This window comes from Astatotilapia calliptera, chromosome 11 (genome assembly GCF_964374335.1).
Source record: "Astatotilapia calliptera chromosome 11, fAstCal68.1, whole genome shotgun sequence".
Classification (NCBI taxonomy): domain Eukaryota; kingdom Metazoa; phylum Chordata; class Actinopteri; order Cichliformes; family Cichlidae; genus Astatotilapia; species Astatotilapia calliptera.
Window position 1 is genome coordinate 6690098 of NC_137432.1, and position 18277 is coordinate 6708374.

Below are 18277 nucleotides of genomic sequence, written 5' to 3' on the forward strand. Positions count from 1 at the left end.
AAGGATATTTGACATGCAGCCTGGGATCGAACCACCGACCTTTTTGCTGCTGTTAAATGAGCATTTTTGTCATTTTTGAAATATAAATTACTATAATCTGTTTCTTAATGTATTTTCTTTTAAAATACAGTGTGTGTATTTTTTAATATTGTAATTATACAAATCTGTAACTATGTGGATATTAGATAGTTTTTAGTAAAATAGAACCCATCTAGAAAGGCAGTGAAAGCCCTGTAACTTACTTTAAAATGAAATATGTTCCTTTAGTCTTATCATAAGGTGGCATAAAGAGTGACTGATTTAAATATTCTCATATGCTCATATAATATAAATGGTGTCCCTTACAAAATAGCGATCCAAAAAGAGAGGTCTGTATTTTTTGTATGTTGTAAGAAAGAAGAAAAAAATTTATTTGTGAATGTAAAATATGTAATTTACTGTGTCCTGCAATCTTTAAATGTAAACTTTCTGGCAGTTCTGTATAATTCCAGAACATTTCCTGGCGAAGTTTCACAGATCACACACTATTTAAATATATAATGACTTGTTTACTGTTCCGATTTCCAGTATTTGGGTAGGCGGTTACACACACACACACACACACACACACACACACACACACACACACACACACACACACACACACAGAGAGAGAGAGAGAGAGAGAGAGAGAGAGAGAGAGAGAGAGAGAGAGAGAGAAAGAGAGAGAGAGAGCCCCTCCTGCCTCCTCCGGTTTCCTGTCAGAGCAAAGTGAGTGTGCTTGCTTATAAACGGTGTGAGAGAGTGTGTGTGTGAGTGTGTGTGTGTGTGGATGGTTCAGCAGTGACTCTCCAGCTGCTGAGCGGAGTGGAGCGCACAGCGTAGCGGACGCACAAAGCCAACTCCCTGGACTCTCTCGTACTCCGCGGCTCGTGTGACTGAGAATCTCGGGCAGGGGGACACAGAATCATGAAGGCACGGCGCTGCTCTCTAACTTTCCGCGGAGTTGTATCAGCCTTTCTCATATCTGTGCTGCTGGAGCCCGGGGCTGCCGGTGAGTTACACAAACACCGAAGTTTAACAAACTTTCTGCTTGTTCGCTGTCACGCGCTCTGGTGTCACTATATAACGTATTTAACGCGAACTCGGAGTTCTGGAGCTGAAGGGGGCCGGGGGAAAGCTTTCTCTCTGGCGCTGTTCGCGTGGCTCTCCGCAGAGCCGCGAGGTGTAACAGGTGACTCAGAGCGGGCAGAGACGCTTCTCAGCTCTGCTGCCCGTGCAGCCTGAAGCGTACCCACAGAGCGCCTCAGAAAACTTTCCCTCTCGCTGTCAGACCTTTCACTGCTGAGGATCACAGGTTTTAGCAGACCGAACGATTATTTTAAACAGGATTAGGAACAATGATAAAAGGTGTGTGTGTGTGTGTGTGTGTGTGTGTGTGTGTGTGTGTGTGTGTGTGTGTGTGTGTGTGTGTGTGTGTGTGTGTGTGTGTGTGTGTCTGTGTGAAAATAATGGTGCAAAAGTAAGCTGCGTTGTACAGAATCACATTTCTGCCTCTTGCGCATCCATAACGTCAAGACTTTTACTTAAAAGGGTCACTCCACCTATTTTAGGCTTGCATACAGCCTGAACAGGTTTAACGTTTCTTGTAAAACGCACTAAATAGTTATAATAGCATTATGGAATCTGTCAGCTGGAGACCTGTTAGTGCTAAAAGGCAAAAAAATGTGTGCATCTTCTGAGGTGTTCCGGTTCCTCGCTTTGATCAGAGTGAAGAAATGTTTTCATCCATTAGGAGTTTGACTTTTCTCTTTAGCTGTTTGCAATGCAGTAGTGCTTCTTTCCCTCCCAACATGCCAATTAAATAGATCTGGCCACTTTCCATCTGTGACACCATGACAGTTGTCATGTTAGTAAACCACAGAAACTTCCCCTTGTTGACAAGCGGTTAGCTCAACTGTAACAATGTTGACAAGAAGATGAAAACTGGAGTCGTGTATTTTGTTGTCCTCATTACACTTCTCCTTCCCTTCTCCCCCTCTCTCCTGTTTGTTCCTGCCCTCCTCCCACAGCAGGAGCCTATTTTGAACCTGGAAATCCCGCATACCACAAGGACTGTGTGGTCCTGCTGCATTACGTGTCACAAATAGACACACATGCACACAAGAGCAAGAAGACATACAAACTTGTACCCACATGAAGACACAAGCTCACACATAAACTTATTCCATGCCATTCCTCCAGAGCTCCTTGAGCTGCAGGAAGCTCCTCGCTGCTCTTCCACTACTGGACCAGCTTGACATTTTTGGTTATCCAAACAGCAGAGCTGGACTGTTTTTTATCTTCTCCTACTTTTTTTTGCTTCCGACTGATGTCAATAACAATCCGCTCAGCAGGATTTCACAAGGTTTCGTTTTCCTTCATTTCCAGGGAATCTTCATTGTGTTGAGGCAAATGTCGCTGTGCATTTCCTATTTCTTGTGCACAGTACTACGTTTAAGCATGGAAAATATAACTTTAAGCTGCCTGAGTTATGCTCCTTTGATTCCTTTTAACCATATTTGTCAAGTCTTCATTCTCAATACGCTTCACTGGAGCGTTCGGATTCTTAGAGACGAAGGAGGGATGGAGGAAGAGGGGAGGCCGAGAGAGGGAGTTAAACAGGAGGAAGATAAAGACAGGGAGGAATGAGAGGATTAGGGCCAAAGTGGAGTGAGGGGTGGATTAAAAGAGGTGGGAGGATAACTTTCAGGAGCAAAGGGGGAGAGCCCAGCCGCCTGCTGTGGCAGTTATGTGGCCCCGAGCTGCCTTCTGCCAGTTGTCTTTGCACATTTCAGTGACAGCGCTGCAGGGAAAAGAAGAAGGGTTCTTGTTTCAACTCAGATTATTTCACATTTTTATTTCCTGTGTTGCTCCAGAAAAGTGTCAGCAGTAAAATCTCTTTCAGGGTTTTTTTTATAGGATTACTTCTGAAAGCGCTGTAGCTTCACATTGAAATGTGAGCTCATTAGGCCAGGCAATGCTGTCATACCTGAAAGCATAGTTCTAATGTCATTATACTAAATGTCTTAAAATGTTGTTTTTTATTAATTATTTTACAATTTTTTACACATGAAACATTCATAAGTGAGTGTTTGAGCACAGAAATCTTTCACTTCTACTCACAGTAAGAATGCATTTAATTTGGAACAAATTAATTCAGAGCCTTGAAGTGATACAAACCTATTAAATGTTTGCCTGGTTTGCAGATTTTTCCCTTTTTCCAGCAGTCCTTCCTGTATAACGGTGATGAACTGCAGTCAGGTTTCCTGCCTGTCCTCCTATCCACACTAACGTCCTCAGTCCTTTGGAAAAATGGGGAAAGAGGAAGAGAAGCAGGGAGGAAACAGTTTAGCTGATGTGATAATGTGCTCTATATCCTTTAAGTTAGCATTTCTGTTTCTATATATATTCAATTCAAATTATTTCAGTTTTATTTATATAGTGCCGAATTGCATCAACAGTCACTTTAAGGGTAAAGACCCTAGAATGATATGGAGAAAACCCCCCAACAATCAAACCATCCCCTATGAACAAGGACTTGAACATGGTGGTACTTCTTAAAGGAGTTTCTGTTTTACTCTGTGTGATGACACAGCCTCCATACACAGATTTACTGTTGTCCAGATAATGTTAGAGACCACTGGATGTTATGGGATGCTGGATGTTCTTGCTCTAAGCAAAGAAGAAATATCAGTACTATAAAGTAGTTAAAATGATTTACGTCCATCACACCAGTGTACAAATATGTTTAAAAATGTTCATGACTTGTTAGTATTCCTGCCAAGGCTCACAAGAAGACATATCCTGTATATGCCAGTCTGGATGAAACCTTACACGAACATCATCACACAAATAGCAATTATTAACAGAAGTTAATAACCACTGACTCAGCCACTAACAATTTTACAGATGAAGCTCATTGATTCTTAGTGCTAACATTTTCTTCTGCAACATAACACTATTTAACATGCAAATCTTTAACATGTCAAATTGTTTGCCAAAAGTGAACAGTGATGAAGTGGCTCCTCACTAGCACCAGTGCAGGCACTGACAGGGACAGTGCATTTTTGGAAATGCAGTCTAAGATTATAGGTGGAGCCTTCCGCCACCAATTGATGGTTAGCTCGTCTCAGTACGTAGTACGCCAGTCCTGCCATTAGGCCATTGAAGTTGCTCAGGTCAGTTAGTGGCCGCATTGTGTTGGCTGATTGAAATGGATTTTAAACACCATATCATTTATGCCCTTCTAAATCATTAAGCACAGTTGCTGCTAGAAAAACTGTTTAGCATCCAGAATTTTATAACACTCTTATTAAAAAATGTGTACTTAAGCATACTCCATCTGGATAGTAGATACTTCTCAGTCTTTACTTTCTCTGCCACTAACGAGTAGGTATTTATTGTGGTTATTCATTGGTCTGACTGCCAGATGGAAGTCAGTCACAGTAGCATGATTTCCCTCCTGCAGCACAGAGAGATATTACATTTCAATTACCGCTCCTTCAGAAGCCATCAAGAGCATAGTTAATGACAGCCCACACTTTTCCCCTCCACTTTCTCGAGACGCACTGAGGTCACTTGTGTTTTCATACTATAATCCTTGCACAAGGACTCGCAGCAGGGAAAGAGTGCAGCAGTAATAAAAAAAGACGCTTTAGAAGAGCTTTAGCAGCTGGAACAATGACCCAAATCACAATGCAGACCTTCATGCACAGTTACCCTTTAACTTGCTGCACCAGTCTGCTGAAACTTCAAAGTTAAAGCTCTAAGGCTGCCAACACCACCCATCGAAGATCAGAAGTGCTGGTAACCTAAATTCAGAATTTAAAGTGATTTTTCTTTCCTAATCTTTGTTAAGGATTCTGTTATACCCTGTGCAAAAATAGACCTAAAGTCACTGTTAATGAGCTCTTGATGTGTAGTCAGTATTGCACAAGAGCACAATAAAGATCCATCACCATCGTAAAATATTTGTGCTCAGCGTGTAACTCTAGCTGTGTTACTTATTCGGATTGATGTAGTCTCGGTGGCACTTTGCTGCACTAAATCAGCCACTTTTATTTGTCTCTGAGGTTGTGTGTGGGTGTGAGCGCTCTGCTATTTCACGCTCCCTGTCCTGTTCCAAACTAGGCTCAGTGTGATGGAATGTGCCTTGAAAATATATTAACTGTGCTTCCTGTTAAATGAATAACCCAGTCTGTGCAGACTATGATCGAGTGTCACCCACCCATGTGAACACACACTGCGAGTTGAGGCCTTGCAGTTGGTACTGCATAGGGAAGGTAGCGAGCATCTGTGCATCTGGAAGCCAAATCCCTACTCTGGTCTGGTCGGGTTTTACACTTTGACTTTGCAGAGTTGATCTGACGATAGTGCAGACTGCAGTTGTTTTGTCTGTACCTGAGATTTCAGGCCTGTGAGGGCTGTTGTTGTTTGGAGCTGGGGGCCCCTTTCATCAGATGGAATTGGTTATCTATCATATCAGTCGTCATCTTTCTTTACTCACTCTGTGAAGGAGTCTTTTAAGGATGTGTTTATCTGAAAAGTAAGTAAAGGAAGTAATCTAGGAATTCTTTACAGCAGTGTGGATCATTAGCTCAGGTAGAGAGCTTAAGTGGAATCTCATGACCGGCATAAACTGCTTTATTTGCACTTCTGAGTCAGTGATTGTGAATGATTGACTCAGAAGTAATTGGACAAATACACATGATGTCAAAGTAAATCATGATGCTCTCCCGCTGCGACCACTCTCGTGCCATCCTGTTGTAGCATCCATCTGCTTTTAGTCTGTTTCTCGGTAAGCAGACTGCACTGAGTTCAGAAGACTGACTACCTCATCTGGTGGTCAGATTTTCGAGCTCTTCCTCCCTGAAACCTGCTATTGAGATATATATTTTACATCTTTGACCTGCTGGAGAGCAACCCATTTCCACCAGTAATTCAATTACATTTTCAATTCAATTTTATTTATACAGCACCAAATCACAACAACAGTTGCCTCAAGGTCCTTTATATTGTAAGGCAGACCCTACAATAATAGAGAGAAAACCCCAACAATCATATAAGCAAGCTCTTTGGCAACAGTGGGAAAGAAAAACTCCCTTTTAACAGGAAGAAACCTCCAGCCGAACCAGACTGAGGGAGGTGTAGCCATCTGCTGCGACCAGTTGGAGGTGAATTGATGAAGACAGGACAAAGACATGCTGTGGAAGAGAGCCAGAGATTAATAATAACAAATAATTAAATGCAGAGAGGTGTTTAAAGACATAGTGAGTTACAAAGGTGATTGAAGAAGAAAAACTTAAGCTGAGCACCTGAAAGATGAAGACTCTGCCTCCCATTCTACTTTTGGTCATTGGACTCATTCCTATATAGCGCTTTTCTACTCTCCCGGAGTACTCAAAGCGCTGTATACAACATGCCACCCATTCATACCCACTCATACAAGCACTTTCTTCTATACTTAAGTGCAATCTATGCATTCACACACAGTCAAACTCCAATGGACGCATCAGAGAGCAACTTGGGGTTAGTATCTTGCCCAAGGATACTTGGCATACAGACTGGGGAAGCCAAGGATCAAACCATCAACCTTCCAGTCAGTAGCTGATCTGTTCTACCACATGAGCCACAGCCACCCTTTTCACTAGCTGGGCTCACAACCTCAGGACGGCGCGGCACGAAAACAAGAACAGGTGTCATATATAGACAAGAACCAGAAGGGGAATGTTTGGAGGTGTGGTCCCACTCCTGAAATTCAGATAATTTATGTCTAATCAAATACTCAACAAGTAAGCCCGCAGTCTAAGAGTGAAGTGCTCTAATGGGGTTATATGGTACTATAAGGTCATCAAGATAAGATGGGGCCTGATTATTTAAGACCTTGTATGTGAGGAGCAGGATTTTGAATTCAATTCTGAATTTAACAGGGACCCAGTGAAGGGAAGCCAATATAGGAGAAATATGCTCTCTCTTTCTAGTCCCTGTCAGTACTCTTGCTGCAGCATTTTGGATCAACTGCAGGCTTGATCCTGATATTAATGAATTACATTAGTCCAGCCTAGAAGTAATGAATGCATGAACTAGTTTTTCAGCATCACTCCCATAAGAGTTTTTCTCTCTCACTGTTACCAAAGCACTTGCTCATTGGAGGTCATATGATTGTTAGGACTTTCTCTGTTTTCTTTGCATTATTATAGGGTCTTTACCTTAGCCTCCTAGGACCTGGCGTCCACATATGTGGACATCACAAAATACTCAATTTTACTCTACAAGCGCCCCGATATCCACTTACGAGGACATTATACTGCTACTGTTCTCTCGAAATTTTAAACGAATATCCTCATATGTGGCTCTCATTTTTCTTAGAAACAAAAATTAGGTAAAAAAAAAAATCTGGTAATTCTTTGTTTTTACATTCATCGGGCCCCAATCAGCCCAAATATCAAAGAGAAATTAAAAATGCATGCCGTGGAAGAGTTCGGGTCTTAGGAGGTTAGAGTATAAAGCAAAAAAGGTAGAAAAAAGAGGGAAGAACCCCCCCAATTAAAAAAAAAAACCCAAATAAAACTGAATTGAATTGAAAATTGACTGATAATTCAAAAGAAGGGCACCTTTGTTCAAAGCCGATTAGTTGCCCCTCATTAGCAGCCAATCTCAACAGCAGTGTGTACCTGAGATAACCCAAAGAGCTGTGGATTCATTATAAGTTTAAATGGCAAAATAAGGACAAGTGTAGGAGAGCCACTAAAAGCTTACCAAGGAGCATACCAAGTATCTTGTGCTGAATCCTCTGAGGTTTGAAATATTATCAGTTTTTGACGATTGCTACGTTCCCCCATGCTGAGGCATGATCTGGATTTTCTGCACACTGTTTGTTTACTATGATAAAGCTTTTTTGAGAATCCATAAGACTTTTGCCAAAGGCAAAATGCCTTTGACGTGTCTGTAGTTTGAAGTCTAGTTTCACTATGATCAATACTAGCTACATTGCCCACAAAGTTTTTAGTGATAAAGAAAACATATTCAAATTAGAAACATCAGAAAGGGTCCAGGCTGCAGTAACTTGGGTTTTTTTGAATTTTAGAAAATAAATAATGGGTATTGGGTATTTTATTACGAGTCAGATTCAAGCGGCTCCACTGCAGTTTTTGGTACTTCTGCTCATGAGTTCATTTTTCAGCCCCAAATCTTGGTTTTAACCTGAGGTGTAGGAAAAGATTAAAAGTTCAAAGTTCTGCTCAGTGAAGCTGAACCATGACAGCCTTAGGAGCAGACCTCCCAGCAGAGGAAGGCTTTCAACAACACTAAAACCATCCATGTGTACCACAACACCTGCACACTATACACAGAGCTTCTGTCCCACCCAGAATCTAAAGATTATTTGAACACGAAGCCACACAGAGAACTCTTCCTGCCCTTCCCAGATTTCAAAATACAGCCATAAAGCCTAAAAAGCCCTATGTCGTCTCAGGAACTGTCATATGACATCGTGGCTTAGCTTTGTTTTTTACATTTTCTCCCAGGCCAGCAGTTTGGCAGCTTGGAGCAGACAGGTCTGTTCATGTCACGAAGCAGGGAAAGATCAGAGAGGCGTAGGCGGGTCGAGCCACGCAAAGGAGAACGGCAGACTGTGCTGATTACACGAGCCATCGTACCACATGCAATACTTCTCAGATAACAATCATACAGAGATTAGATCAAACAATATCTGAAAGCTGATTGGGTTTTTTTGTGAAGAAGAAATGAAGACAGAAGAGGCTGCTGTGGACGTTTGTCAAGACGGAACATGAAAACCGATCTCAGCTCAAACTTTGTAAACATGAAAAACACATCTATTAAATGACAAACGACATCACGTGACGTCATTACCACTTCTAAGTCTGTGGCCCTGTTTCTAATGTCGCTACATCATGCGTCAGATTCTTTGAAAACCTTGTGAGTCACTTGCACAGTTTTTAGTCACAAATTGATTCTTTTATCTCTAACTTCCTATAAAACTTAACCGTTTACAACATAAAAGTACAAACTGTTTTTCATTCATGGATTATAATTTAAAAAAGACTTTGATTTATCACTTTTGAGTGCCTTTCTTTTAGTGTACAGTGTCACATGTACCTGGCAACAAAAATGCTCACATGCAAGTTTATGGTTATGTATCTGAAGCATCTAGAGGAAAGAAAATGCTGTCGCTTGATAAAGGCTGACTTTTCATTTAGTTGTGGTTGTCTGTATTGGTGCTTAAGTGTGGTTTTGACCTGTTTCTGTATAGCTTCCTGGTTTCTGTAGGACTCATTTAGCTCATTTGTGGTGGCTGATCCAGGTACAGAGTGTGGCTGTGAGACGGAGATGTTTCCCTGCTAGTGGCTGTCTATGTTGACACTTCATGGTTCAAACCTCATTTAGGTCAGGCAGATGATGCTTTCATGTTGCTCCGCCCTACTGTTTGTGTAACTAAACTTTAAAAAAAAAAAAAGAATAAAGACCTTACATACCAGATGCATAAAATCTGTGCAATTATTTTATGCGTTACAAATGTTTTTCAGACTCACCTATTCTTAATGTAGTACTAGTGTCACAGGACAAATGTAAATAAAAACGTCCACCACTACTGAAGTTGTCAAACTATACTACTACTAGTTGCTGCTCCGGGTCAGTCACCAGTGTGTAAATATATTACATGCCAAGTTCGTGCTCAAAAAATTTGGAAATGCGTGTCGTTTTTTCACAAACATTCAGTGTGTAAAGGTGTTTATTCACCAGCCTCTGATATGTGAAAAGCTCCATTGAGGAACCCACAATATTAGCAGTGCAGAGACCATTACAAACATGAAAGAGGAGTGAATAGTTTAAGTAGCAGGAAAAATAATAATATGAAATAGCTTGCTAACATTTCCCTAATGTGAACTATTCTTTTTTTATGCCTGAGACAAAAAATTACCAGTCAAATACTACTAAAGAACAATATTACCGAATTCTGTTTCAGTACTCATGATATTTAAAAATTTTCAGCTGTAGTTATTCATTTAGATCAGGGGTGGGGGAACCCCAGGCCTCAAGGGCCGGTGTCCTACAGGCTTTCGATGTGTCCTTGATCCAATACAGCTGATTTAAATGGCTAAATTACATCCTCAACATGTGTTGAAGTTCTCCAGAGGCCTGGTAATGAACTAATCACTCAGGCGTGTTGACCCAGGGTGATATCTAAAACCTGCAGGACATCAGCCTTGAGGCCTGGAGTTCCCCTACCCCTGATTTAGATTGTATCAAAGATTCTGAGCACATCTTCTGTGTGCCATTTATGTATATTGTTTTTCCTTTATACTCAGACCTGCTAACCTAGGGAATGCACTCAACTTTACTAAGAACACACTGGTCCCCCTTTGCCTTCAAAACCACCTTATTTCAACCATGATAGAGAGTGAATATACTCTCATTACCTCCATTTTTGTCGTAGCATTTGCTTTCATGTTAGTAAAAACACGATAGCTTAAAAAGTTTTGAATGAATTCTCATAAAACTTTGTTAACAACACAGTAAACTTTGCTACCAAGGTCTTCAAGGTTGACTTAATGAATTATTGGTCAAAAACTGACAAAAAGACTTGTGTGTCATGTGTATTGCGAACGTATAGAAAGTACTGTATAAAGATTTAAAATCGTGTCACGTTTGACCTGTGACCTCTACTTCAATGTCAATAGATATATCTGGTCAAAGTGATAATAATCCTAGAAAGAGCTATTTAAAACAATGTGTCTTACTACCATTGTTTGTAATTACAACATACAGGCATATAAGGGGAATGATATGGGGAATTCTCAATACCACCTTATTTTAAGACCTTGCTGTGTAAATTAGAGTAACAGGTTATAACCTGTTACTCTAATTAGAATACGTGTACAATGTTAATAAATGAGTATTAATTTTTTGGAAGACAGGATAAACTGCACATGTACAATATATACATATTAGTTTTATCAAAATTGGTTTCAACAGGTCAAATAACAAAAACCTGCACTCTGCGATTGTTTTTACTGAACTACAAACTCCTTAAAGTACTTTTCAGTACTGCTCAGACAATGAGCTGCCTTGGCAGAGGTTTGCACTCTCTCAGTGCTTCTTGTTACTAATATATTAATTTGTTTTGTCTTGACTTTTTAAACTGCAGTCTTATTCTATACCTACTTTTCTCATTTGTTAATCATGAGCTCTTGTTTAGTTTTGGTTCACGTGTAGCTTGGTTATGTGGTGCATTTTGTTTCAGTATATCATTATTGTCCTTACACTGTGCTTACAGCACATCAAACATTTTTTTTGTGAATCGATTTTTCAAAAAAGTTTGGCTGAAACTTTAGGTCTTTAGGCAGAACTTTGGTAATGTTTGGAGAGTACAATTCCAGGAATTTGCTCCAGCAGTCATAACAATGTCAATGCTCTGAACATAAAGCCCACAATGTGATTTTGTTCTAATATATATAAAACAATATATCAAATTTGTGATAGTGCTTGTGTTTCTTGTACAGGCAAAAAAAATTTGTGACTTGCTGTATGGGACAGCAGCACTTGATGAAACATGAAACTAATGCGTGTTGTTGTGTGTGTTATTTGCAGGTCTTGTTTTTCAACTACATGAACTTTGTAAGTTCTGTGATGTGGAGCTTACCTCCTGCAATGGCACAGGTATCTGCAAGACCAACTGCAGCATCTCATCCATATGTGAAAAACCAACTGAGGTCTGTGTTTCTATCTGGTAGGTATCCAAGAGAAGTAAGCAATCTTCATCTCTTAGATGTGATTAACTAAGTGGATGGTATCCTGATAGTTCTTAAGGTATACACTGTTAAACATTATACCTCAATGTGTGTTTAAGGAGAAGAAACGAGACAAACTTGTCCATCGAAACTCTCTGCCACAACCCAGCAGAGCCATTGTACGGCATTACCCTGGATGACTACAACAGCACCACCTGTGTGATGAAGGAAAAGAACACAACAACGGGGTTGGCTCATTTCTGCTCCTGTAAAGGAGCAGAGTGCAACGAAGAGCTAATATTCTCCCAAAGTGAGTACCTAAAATTTTGAAGAAGCTTAAAGCTGTAATTAGATTTTCCTGAAGCCAAGGAGAATAATTCCTGGAGTTCCACAGTTTAGAATGTTTCAGCTCTTTGCTTTGGTTTCACAAACTCCAGCTTCAGTGCTCACATCTACTTCTTGCAAAATGCTAGCCAGTAACTGTTAAAAGTAGTGGTTTGCACTTCCATTTATCAGAAAATTCCAAAGGACTGTAGCTTCCGGTAACTGTTTGCTAACACCATTAATTTCACAACATGTGCCTTGAGACAGTTGTTGTTGAGAATTGGGACTGAACTCTGTGTGTGACAGTGTTTACAGCTACCTCAGCTCTTTCCTGAGGCCCAAAACCTAATTACTGCTGCTTTCAAGTCTGATACTACTTCTTAATGATCCAACCCTGCAATGCCTTCCTTACCTGGTCTGTGACACTTATCCCCGCGCGCAGTTATACCTGCAAAAAGATCACCAAAAACTGTTTACAGACATGCAGGCTCAGCAGCTGTAGGGACCAAAATGTATTTTTTCATTATTGTTCTGACTCACATTTGTCACGATGGTGATATCAGTTTCTAGTAGTTGCTACAATGGGTGTGGTTTCACCTTATTTACCTGGTTGCTCAACAGGTGATAGGATCATTGAGGATGGAGAGGGTAAGTAGGGCTCAGGTATTTTCTGCTGACCGTCTCCTCTGGTCCTGTTTTCATCACTCATTGGCTTATGGCAATGTCTTGTTCACTGCCAATTCATTCATTCATTCATTTATTCTGTTTCCTTCGATAACATCATCATCCGTCAATTCGTAACTTGTTGGAAACTGTTGTGTAGTGCTGTCACAAAAAAGTTTGGTTCCTTCTCTTGGACTTCTTTTTTTGGACAGCAAAAAAGTACAAAGTACAAAAGTACATTCTTTGAAAAATGCGGTGTTTTATATTCTGGTCTCAGTATTTGACTACACAGGAAAAAACACCAGCTTTCAGCTAACCAAATGCAGTTAAGTGTGACACAGTTAAGAGAAAAAGACGCATTTAGCAGATAGATTATTTTATAGTGGCTGCACAGCCCTTCCTGCTGACATGCTTGGCCAGTTCTAAAATGGACCGGCTGTTAGAACAGCACATCTGTATTCCTTTGTCAAGTGTGTCAGTAGCTCTTTGATTCTCCACATTATTTGTTCAGTCATTCGCCCATCCCTGGTACTTTCATTTATTGATACCCGTTCATTCTGTCATCTTATCACCCCCACCTTCTTCTCCTCCTACGCTAAGCTTGTTTCCAACCACTGACAAGGAAACTGCTGTGCGTACCTTGGCATGTACAGTAAAGCTGCTTGCGAAGTTCAAAATGTTGTGGGCCTACTTTTTTTAGGGTCTCATTACGGTTGCTACTGTCTTGTGGAATGATTTGAGAATCCACCGTCACCGCAAACAGGAAGTGGAAACGCAGTACTCACACGTAATGATGTTTGGGGAATCCTCAGTGTGGTCATAGAAACACAGCTGGGTTCTGTGTGCCTCTCACAGTGCTGAGAGGAAAAAGTGGGTCTTTCTCAGTGTGTGTGTGCGCGCGCGCATTGTCGTGTAGGCCAGCCGCACTGTAGAGCTCAGACATATGGTTTCCTGTCTGTGTTTAACTCGAATCAGAAACATCTCTTGCACATGGTGAAAGGCTGCGTAGACTTGCAGCACCTCTGTGATGAAGTACAGCTGTTTACTGTTCTCCTGCGTCAGTCTTCTTCTTCCCACCTTATTGACTAAACCAGGGGTGCCCAATCCCGGTCCTCGAGAGCTACCGTCCTGCAGCTTTTAGATGCATCCTTGTTCCCACACAGCTGAATCAAATGAATGGCTTGTTATCAGGCCTTTGCCAAACATGATGGCATGCTGAAGAGGTAATCAAACCATTTGATTCAGCTGTGTTGGAGTAGGGATGCATCTAAAAGCTGCAGGATAGTAGCTCTCGAGGACCGGGATTGGGCAGCCCTGGACTAAACCGTATCTTTAAGTTGCTTTGTGCACATGCTTCAGCTAATGTGGGCAGGATGGTTACAAACTGAAACACATCAAAACACCTGCGAGCTGCATTTGCTAAGCCTGAGCTGCTGCTTTGTTTCCTTTAAATTCTCGCTTCATTTGTGTCCCTAACATGTAGCAATACCATGCAGAGGCTTTTGGATTCATGAGCTTTGACAAGTCTCAGCCTCCTGACATTCAGTTGTCTACCTTTGTTGCATTGTGTCTGTATCTAGTCACTTTCAAAATCACAGCTTAGACAGGCTACACATGCCATCTTTATTAGGTAAGACTTGAAAAGTGCTGTACAACATCTGTACCTAAGTGCTTTCGATCTGAGATTCACACTCTCATGAAAAGGTTGGAGACCAACTTGTGCCCAATGATACTTTGATCAATCCATGTTTTTTACTTTCATCTCAACATTTGAGGTTTGGCAGGTATACTGTTAGTTATATAACCATGTTAGACCATTTATTGATTTTTAAACAACACAAGTGGATAAAAACAGGGAAAAAAAGAAGTTAAAATGTGTGCTGCATTTGAAAGTAAACCTAGCTACAGTCTACAGCTAGGTAAAGTAGACTTTCTACTAAAGTTTATTAAATGTCCTGGTGGATTGGCTCATGATAGGAAAAGAAATGACTCTGGGAAGTGTTATGCTGGAATTTTCTCATGCTTAGATAATTTCAGTAAAACATGCAAGTTTATGTTTTGGTCCCTTACAGTACATCAACCATAAGTACCTTCTACCTGGGCCTGTGATGATGAGCTTCACAAATCCAGCAAAAACATACTTGTTGCCACGATTTAGTGGGTTTTTGTTTCTACTCGAGCAAAACATGACGTTCACGGCCTCCTCAACAAACAGCAATTCCCCGGGGACAAAATGAGCTCTCATTTTTCACTCACTGCACACGTTTCATAAACATGCTGAGATCCTCATTTTCTCTTTAGTAAGTGAGAATGTTTTCTTCTTGTGTGCGGTCTGTGTGGGTTATAAAGCTGTCTGAAGTCTGATATCTGAATTCATCAGCTCCTCCTTCTGATTTTGGCAAGTTCAAGTGTTCTGTCAAGGATGTATACAGCACTTTGTGTAAATCGTAATCAATCTTTCTGAAACACACCCGCACACATACATACACACACACACTGAGTTCCCATAGGGTAAGGGTTGTGGTTCCTTCCTCCCATTGAGGATGCATGCAGCAGGAAGTCCTTGTTTGTTTGCTGGACCGCTGCCATGGCTTCCTCCCCTCCAAATACCTCACATTGTTCTGCCCCTGCGTTACATTCTTGTGACATGCTTGCAACAGCATTTGTGCATCTGGTTTATTGCTTGAGAGCAACACATGTGGATTCTCCCGAGTGAGAGTGAGCGTATTTGTGTCACAGTGAGGGAGTGAACATTGTGATCCCACAGCAGCGAACGCAAACAGGGCTCATTGTGTTCAGCGAGAGGCCTGTTAGGAATAAATCAGATGGGGAAGTGTTTGCTGTGTTGTCACTGACACAGTGTGGTAAGATGACAAAATAGATCAGTGCTGCTGTTCATCAAAGCCACTTACAGCGAGATCCACAGCTGTGTCCACTTTAGAGATTTAGCCACGGGGTATTAGCCCTGCTAATCTTTCATGTTGGCTAAATAAAGCTTTAACGCTCCACTAATCATTATTTTTATAATAATAATGGCTCACATAGCTATACTGAGAGGTATTGCCTATAATAAGGAAGCCACAGAAAATTATCACCTAAGGTTACTTAATTTCTCGATTCTGCAGAATTTTATATTCCTCATGATTGTATTTTTTGGGGGGGCTCATATTTTTACACTTCTCTGCATTCTCGCTAACCTTGTGTCCACATTCAACACCCAGCTGAAACAGCATAAAGATGTATGCGAATGCCAAAATCTACCCAACACTGACAAAGGGAAGCATTTAGAGGCAGATATTTTGCTGCTGATGGTGAGGATTCAAGGAGCTTTATTGTCATTTCCTTCCACTTCATGTAAACGTGATGCAAATGACAATAAATAGGGCTGGGCTATATCATACCATTCACGATAATACCGGTGTAATTTTGGGCAACGATAGGAAAATGACATATCGCGATAGAATATGGGTAAAACACGCATGCGCAGTGCCTTTGTTTACATACGCACATGGCGGCGACGCAGAATGAGAAGAGCGAAAGTGGATCGTTAAATGAAACGGATGAACCAGAATTGGTTTGTAAAAATGCTGCAACTTCAGTGGTGTGGGACTGGTTTAGCTTTTGTCCGTCAGATGCACAACAAAGCACTATTTTTGGTAGAGCATGCTAGCGGGCCGTCGTTATTACCGTGTTTTTTGGAAAATACGGCACACTTAAAATCAATCCTTTGATTTTCTGAAAATCGACAGCGCCCCTTATAATCCCGTGTGCCTTATGTATGAACTCTGGTTGTGTTTACTGACCTCGAAACGATTTTATGTGGTACACGGCGCTCAGCAATCTGTCAAATGTTTTAGTGCGACTTTGCTAAGCTACGAAGCCGCACCGCTTGATGGATTGTCGGAGCATTACGGCATCGTAGGCAGGAGCCTCGCGGAGTGATACGTACTGTGCTTCAACATAATATTACCGTATTGTGTGTGTATAACCTCTTTTTAAGTTTTGTGGATATTATACATGGTTATGCTGAGGATATGTCGGCCAATTTCCGCTGGAAATACCTTTTGGTTAGACTGTCAGCAAGGAATTTGCACTGTTACATTTTTATAGAACTTTAATGCACATGAAAAACAGCTGCTTGTTTAAGTGAAAATACATTGATGGGGTTTTTTGCACTAATAAAGTTGTGGAGTTGTAAAGTATTTTGTCTAGTGTCAATTATATCGTCAGTTATATCGTTATTGCAAATTTTCAAATGTATATTGTGATAAATACTTTTGGTCACATCGCTCTGCTCTAACAATAAAGCCCCTTAAATCCTTGAATCAAAACACTAAAAGGAGAGCAGATATTAGAGTACCTAAGTTCAAACAAACCAGACACAAGTCCTAATATAGATAAATGGACATATCCTGTGTCCTGTGTCATTGGCCACCCACTGTACAACCAACAAACCAAACAGAAATGTAGCACTTTGGTCGGACACCAAACAGGATTTAAGATTCAAGACTTCTTATTGTCATTATGCAACCATAACACTGTATTATTGTAGGGTATTTACCTCACAATATAAAGTGCCTTAAGGCAGCTATAAGTATAAATACAAAACATGACATATTCAATTCAATTCAACTCAATTTTATTTATACAGTGCCAAATCACAACAACAGTTGCCTCAAGGTGCTTTATATTGTAAGGTAGACCCTACAATAATACAACAAAGAAAAACCGAACAATAATATAACCCCTTATGAGCAAGCACTGTGGCGACAGTGGGAAGGAAAAACTCGCTTTTAACAGGAAGAAACCTCCGGCAGAACTAGGCTCAGGGAGGGGCGGGGCCATCTGCTGCGACCAGTTGGGGTGAGAGAAGGAAAACAGGATAAAGACATGCTGTGGAAGAGAGACAGAGATTAATAACAGATATGATTCAGTGCTGAGTGAGTGAGAAAGGTGACTGAAAAAGAAACACTCAATGCATCACGGAAATCTCCCAGCAGCTCACACCTATTGCAGCATAACTAAGGGAGGATTCATGGTCTCCTCTCTCTCACACACACATACATATACATATATATATAATGTGTGTATATATATATATATATGTATGTGTGTGTGAGAGAGAGGAGACCATGCAAACGACACACACAAAATCCCTGGCTGGACGGTGGATTTGAATCCAGGTTCTTCTTCCTGTAAAGCAGTAGTGCTAACCACCACACCACCACCCTCTTTGATTTCTATGATTCAATAGCACTTGGGAAAAAAGACACATAGTAGGTAACTGTCCTCTTTGGTAAATCTTAAAGCACGTTTACAACTTTTCTATTCTTCGCATTAACATTTCTGTAATAATTTCACCCACTCATTTTTTTTTAAATAAATCAGCCACATTACACCATTTTTAACATTTACGTGTGGGGTAGATGTCACAATTTTCAAACAGATTTAAATGACAGTGTCTCCTCAGATTCAGTGTTACAGCAACAGTGGTTTGAGCATGACTGATCACACTCTAC

General features: G+C 40.8%; 1 protein-coding gene across 2 annotated transcripts in view; it reads left to right on the plus strand.

The window, feature by feature from the left end:
- Positions 1 to 742: 742 nt before the first annotated feature.
- The window catches only part of tgfbr2b (transforming growth factor beta receptor 2b), a 44272-nt gene continuing 26737 nt past the window's right edge, over positions 743 to 18277 (plus strand). The window contains exons 1-4 of one of the 2 annotated variants that reach the window (XM_026183942.2): positions 743 to 1033; positions 11632 to 11770; positions 11891 to 12081; positions 12717 to 12743. In XM_026183942.2, coding sequence (XP_026039727.1) covers positions 949 to 1033; positions 11632 to 11770; positions 11891 to 12081; positions 12717 to 12743 — 442 coding nt within the window. In that variant the 5' untranslated portion in view covers positions 743 to 948. The remainder of the gene's footprint in view (positions 1034 to 11631; positions 11771 to 11890; positions 12082 to 12716; positions 12744 to 18277) is intronic. The other variant, XM_026183943.2, reaches the window with a different exon arrangement.